The following is a 6,000-nucleotide window of genomic DNA, read 5'->3' on the forward strand; positions in this document are numbered from 1 at the left end:
AAATTCCAAGGTACATTTAGATAAAAGACATCAGAAATATGGTATCTGCTGCTACTAGATTTCTGCTTATATTGCTAAGTTAGGGACTCAACAAGTGTGCAGTATGTCTTTAATTGCTACCACCCAGAAGAAATTTTCCCTCAGGATTCATTAACTAATGAATTCCTCCCTTGCTGAGTTGTAAATTTACAAAAGACCTTGGCAAACTAGTAATTTGCCTTCTTGGAAACCAGATGTAAATGTCCCAAAGAGGTGGGAGCCAGAACTACAAGCTCATGAAAGTAATAAATTTAGCAATTGTATGTATTTGTGTGGTACCTTCCTAAAGTTATTCTCCTGCTAAACTTTAAAGTATCTACTCAAGTCATACTGAGGCGTGAAGTAAATATTTTCAAGAGCCAATAAATTAGTTTAATAAATTAATTATTAGTTTTGCAAGACTCTTAGTCACTCAGGCTCTAGGATTTTTAGCACAGTTGCAGTACATACAGTATTAGAGGATGGCTCTTTCAACAGCCAGGGTGTGCTCACCTCCAGCTATTCTCCTAATCCATAGGAAAAGGTGCTGGGAGGCTTTAGTATGTGTTTAAGAGTGAGCTGCTTTCCTGCCACAGAGGTGTGTGACTAACTCATGGGAGTCATCCTTCCAAATTTCAGCTACTTGGTTGCAGCCTGAAGTTCTGCTTCTCAAACTCAGTGCTAGTCAGAAGTTGCAGTACCTGCTCCCTGTCATCTTCTGAATAAAGTCTGGAGGGTGTGAGATAAAACTCTTTTCTGGACTTTAATATGACAAGGGATTATGTGCCACCAATGTCTATGATTACACTGGACTGGAAGGAAGCTTGCAGCTATTAGTTCTACATTATTTTTTCAAAATTGCTCTTCTGCTGAAGTGTTTTCAAAGGCATTTAGAAGGTTGCTATTATCCATGTTGGTTCTGTTCGTATATTTGGAATCATAATAAGTGGCGTGTTTTGCCACAGAAAAAGATTGTCAAGTTTGGAGTGTTTTGACAGAGAAAAAAAAAGTCGTTGTGGGCTAATTAGATACTGCACAAACTGTTCTGCAGTAAATGCAGCAGGCATGAACTTGTTAACCTAGGGAGCAGAGAGTACCTGAAGAAAGCTTAGTTTTCTATGAATGACAGGATAGCTCCCTCAGCATGGGACACCACAGGATAAAAGCACTGATCTATGTTTCTTTCAGACTCTAGATTTTGCAGTACATCAATTATCTTAGAAAAAAAAACAAAACAAAACAAGAATAAATAACATCTTTATGAAATCAGAGAATTTTTTCCATCTTCCTGTTTCCTTGGACCAAAAAAAGAAAGCTTATTACCTCAGTGATCAGAAGTCTCTTTTGACTCTGTCTATTGAAATGACAATGCATCATGCTAGCTGACCATATTTGAAGCTCTAAAATGTGAATAGACAGATTATTTGTTTACTTAGATTATCTCTATCCAATTAATGGCATCAGCTGCATGGTCAGAGCTTTTGCCTATTCCAGTGTATTGCTTCAAAAGCTTAAAATACTGAAAACAATTGATGATGATAATGTTTGATTATAAACTAGTTTGCAGCCTATTTGTTCTCTGGCCAGATGTGCCTAATTCCTGTTGTCATCCTTGGAAGCACGTGGGTGCACAAACAGCAAGAAGGAACCCTCTGTACAGCTCTTCACTTTCCCGGAGTTTTGGATCCATGCCAGTCTGTTTTGGGAGCAGCATTCCGTGACCCAGTGGGAAAGTCCCTCAAGTACCATTGTTATCAAGTGGCAAATGGAGCTCCTTAACCATTCTGGCACAGGGTGAGGATCACAGCTGGGATCACGGGGAGCACACAGCCCACCAGGCCCCATGCACAGCCCAGAACACTGGAGCAGCTGGTGCTGGCAGTGCAGTGAAGGCTGCAGTTACTTTTGGGACCTCACTGGGGGCAAAGCTTCCCACTGCCCATATAACACTTCAGTAATTCCAGAGAAGTGGACTCAGGGGGGTGGGATTTAGGTACCGAATCCTTTTAGAGCCCGGGTTTATACCAATAATCCACTTACTTTTCATTTTCCATGAAACAGGGAGACTCCAGTAGAGCTAAATGTGCATAGTGAATATTGTACGCTATTGTTACTGTAAAAGCTCTTTTCTTTTAAAGAGGTTGTATTACACAGGGAATAGCTCAGCTCTCCTCCTTGGAGTATGGCTTCTATATAAATATATAAAATAAAGAAGCCCAAACCCCGCGTCAAAACTCTACCCACACAGACAGATAATTTGAACTCGCTCTCCAGTGGAGAGCTATAACTGCAGAATAATGTAACAGTCTTTCTACATCAGCCCCAGGCAGCCACTGCCTTTAAACTCAGGCCAGCACAGACCTTCCCAGTCAAGCAGCTGTTTTGCTCACACATTACCTCCTGCTTTACCCACCTGTGAGCTCCTAGTGACAAGAACCTCCCTATTTTTACATGTTTACACAGCATCACTGTGAAGTTCACAGAAAGATCTGTCAGGTGCTATCATGGTATCAATCATAAGTAACTGAGGATCAGTAAATGAATATTATCCAAGTCAGCTGCAAGGAACTTTCATTATGTAAGGGTATTACTTTACCTTTTATCTCTCTGTCTTCCAAGTGACACCCTGGCAGTCAGAAAAACTTTTCACATGCAAGTCAATTAAAAATTCAGAGGCCATGCCAATTGAGCTGAAAGTTAATTTTCAGAAAGGTAAATTGAACAATATTGCAAAACTCACAAACAGGAAAAAGGCTGTGAAAACAAAAATAGTTTTCTGTGTGGTGTACATAAGGTTCATTATAATAAAGCTGTAACTTGTCTCCTATTTCAACAGACTCATTAAACAGTAAAAGTTTACCGATGAGTCTGGCGGAGAAGTAAAGTCAGGTGAAATACCCCAAGCCTCCAGACAAAATTATTTTCTCTGAACCTTTGAGAAAAATCAATCTTTCCAACAAAAACCCTTTAAATGATCTGATACTTGGCGTGAAAATAGCTAAAAATGTCCATGGACAGCGATCCCCTCCCTGAGCCCCATCACTACCCCAGGATGTTACTGTAACAAGGAGGAGAGAACACAGGTTAAAATCCCCAATCCCGAAGGTCTCAGAAGGCAGGTATTTTCCCAGCTCAGGCTCCTGAGGTAACAGGGAGAATTCAGAAGCAGGAGTGTCGGAGCAGGCACCGCAGTCAGAGGTGGCTCTTAGCACTCTGACGCTGATCCTGGCACAGGGCTCCAAATGAAAATCAAAGCAATACATCTCTTTTCAAAACAAAGAAAGAGGGGGGAAAAAAAATAAATCTCATTCTCTGAGTACCTTTGATTCCTGGCTGGTAGTTGATGCTGGAGAGGGGGGCTGCTCTGTGCTCTCCACTTCATTCTCCTTCTCCACACTATCCACGCTGACTTCAGTCGTGCTGCTCGGAGGAATCATTTTACCTCTAAAACACTGCTAGTATCAGGGAAAAAAGCTACAGATGGTTCTTGTTTTTTTTCATTTAAAGTCCTCTTTCTTCTCTGCTCTTCCGGAGCAAATGAACTCCGACCGCTTGGTTCCACTATATTTGCCAGACTAGAATTCTCTGGATTTTCTTTTTTTCCCCCCTCTTCTCCTCCTCCTTCCCCTCCTTCCTCCCTCCCCTTTCCTATGCGATTGTGCTGCGAGGGAGTAAGTTATCGATGTTGTGTAGGTCAGTTGTGTGCCTGCTTTTCCCCGATACTCCTCCCCTCCATATGAAGCCTGGAGGTGTGGAGCAGCGTCGTGACCGCCAGCCCCACGATCAGAGGGGAGCGAGCTGAAGCAGCGAGCCCAAGCCACGCACACAGCCACAGACACACAGACACACAGACACACAGAAACACACACACACACGGCACTGGAGGGAGGAGTTGTGTTTCTAATGCTGTGAATAGCTCTGGAGGAGCATGTGCTGTAATAGTAGTGAAAGAAAGTAACGCGTGCATGCACACATACACACATGCAGGCAGGAGGTGTATATGAGGTTTGGAAGCATTTTACCTTTTAACAGGCTGGAGAAGACAGAGTTGAAGGGTGCCCTTATGTTCTTTCATGTCTTTTACTGAAGAAAAAGGAGCCCAGCGCAAGGGCTTTAGAAAAAAGAGGAGAAAAATTGCTCTGTTTCCTTGTCCCAGATAAGAGTGTTTAAAATCCTAGTTAGTGTCTTTAAGGTTCCCACCCTGCCCCTGCTCCAAACTTGCTAGCAAATGACGGGACAGAGTCAGGGGAGAGTTACCTGCGGATCCACGTGTTCCTCGATCCCCTCCCAAGCAGGGTAGCCCAGCTCTGAGCCATGCACACGCAATCTGGGTCATCTGGAGCTCCCACTATCGTGCACATACTATACCTGTAGGTTGTCATAGTGATAACACTCCATCAGGCAGCAGCAGAGCAGAGGCAGCCATTGGGAAGAGCCTGTTGGCTTCCCCCGGTGCCGTCATACCTGAGGATGCAGCACCCGAAGTCACGCTTGGGTCTGCAGTACTACCGGCAGAAGGTCAGCGTGACTTTGCTGTCTGGCTCAGATTGCTTTATATTGCTCGAGGTTTTGCCTCTGATTTAAATCTGCTGCAAAGGTGCCTGTCAGCTCTCCTCCCTGCTGAATCAAGGTCTGTATTGTGAAAGGTTGAATGGATGTGCTTCCCACCAGATACGCTTTGCTGAGCGGGAACCACTCCATATGGCTGGGGGAGATGACTGTTTCATTTAAAGAAAACAGAAAAAAGCAACCCAAATATGTTTCTAATAGCAATACTTATATCCTGGAAAGTGAGAAGAAAATAAAAAAATAGTTGCTTAGTGGATCTATACAGGTGTTTGGAGGCGATTTGACGGGGGCTAAGTCAGAGAGGTCTGGGAGAGGATTCCCCTCTAGCCCCATCCCTTATAAACACAACTGCTACTTGGAGCTGCCTTGAAGGCCCCTTTCACCTCAAATAATCATTGTGTGAAAGCAAAAGCAAGTTTATAAGATAGTAGGGGTTATACAGATGAAAGCCAGAGCAGAAATTGCCCTGCAGCCTCTGTATTCTTAATAACTATGCAGAAGCCAGAAAAAAAAAAAAGAATCAGCTTCTCTTTGAATCCCCAGTGAATCTTCAGGACTAGAACTTAGATGGGAAAAAGATCTTTATGTTTTTGAAACAGAGCATATAGGATACCAAAATCCTTAGCAGACAATAAGGATGAAATGCTGCAATGCTATTTGTACAGCTACTTCAGAGCAAAAGAGTGTCTTAAGGGTCTGCCTGCAGAACCTATTATTTGGCCTGTAGTCACTAACACGATTACAGGGATCAAAACAAGAACACTGTTTGCTCTTGAGGCAGTGGCAGTGACAACTGAGATTGAAGCAAGGAAATAAAGAGCTCAGAGGGGCAGATTTGGCAGGTAAGTAGAAGAATTTATTTCTAAGGGCTTGCTTTCTAAAATGCAGCAGTGTCTTAGACCATTCCCTTCAGTGCTGGAGAAATTCTCCAGGTGCAAATGTAATTTCTTCTCTCAGCAAGTAAGATTTGGGCTTTGCTGTAAAATCATCCTCTTAGCAATGAGCAGTGTTTCGTCAGAGCCACAGTTTTGGAGAATTAGGGCAGCTGTGGGCAATGGAGATCTTGGCAGGGCAACAGCAACTGAATGCTCCTGCTCTGGCAGTAGCATACTTCCCTGATGATCCAGCCTAGAACAGGCAAGCCATGGCCAGCGCATGGGGTCTGCTCCCTGAAAAGACTGTTCAGTGTCCCCAGCAACCTGACAGGTGAGAAACATAGAACTAAATTCTGCCTGGTTCCCCGCAAGTGTTATGATCTGGTCTTTCCTGTCAAGAGGCTCAAAAACATCTTATGGTGAACTTGCAGGTCACCTTTGAAATGGATGTGGAGTGGCTGGTTAATAGTTAATTATCTCAGTGTTGTAAAATCCTGCACACATTTTATAGGAAGGGCTTGTAACGTCATGGCTGTGT

General features: G+C 43.4%; 1 protein-coding gene across 1 annotated transcript in view; it reads right to left on the reverse strand.

The window, feature by feature from the left end:
- Positions 1–3,710, reverse strand: part of STAC (SH3 and cysteine rich domain) — a 69,951-nt gene extending 66,241 nt beyond the window's left edge. The window contains exon 1 of the mRNA XM_058833640.1: positions 3,339–3,710. Coding sequence (XP_058689623.1) covers positions 3,339–3,455 — 117 coding nt within the window. The 5' untranslated portion in view covers positions 3,456–3,710. The remainder of the gene's footprint in view (positions 1–3,338) is intronic.
- Between the last annotated feature and the right edge of the window lie 2,290 nt (positions 3,711–6,000).

Source organism: Poecile atricapillus, chromosome 2, assembly GCF_030490865.1.
Source record: "Poecile atricapillus isolate bPoeAtr1 chromosome 2, bPoeAtr1.hap1, whole genome shotgun sequence".
Classification (NCBI taxonomy): Eukaryota; Metazoa; Chordata; class Aves; order Passeriformes; family Paridae; genus Poecile; species Poecile atricapillus.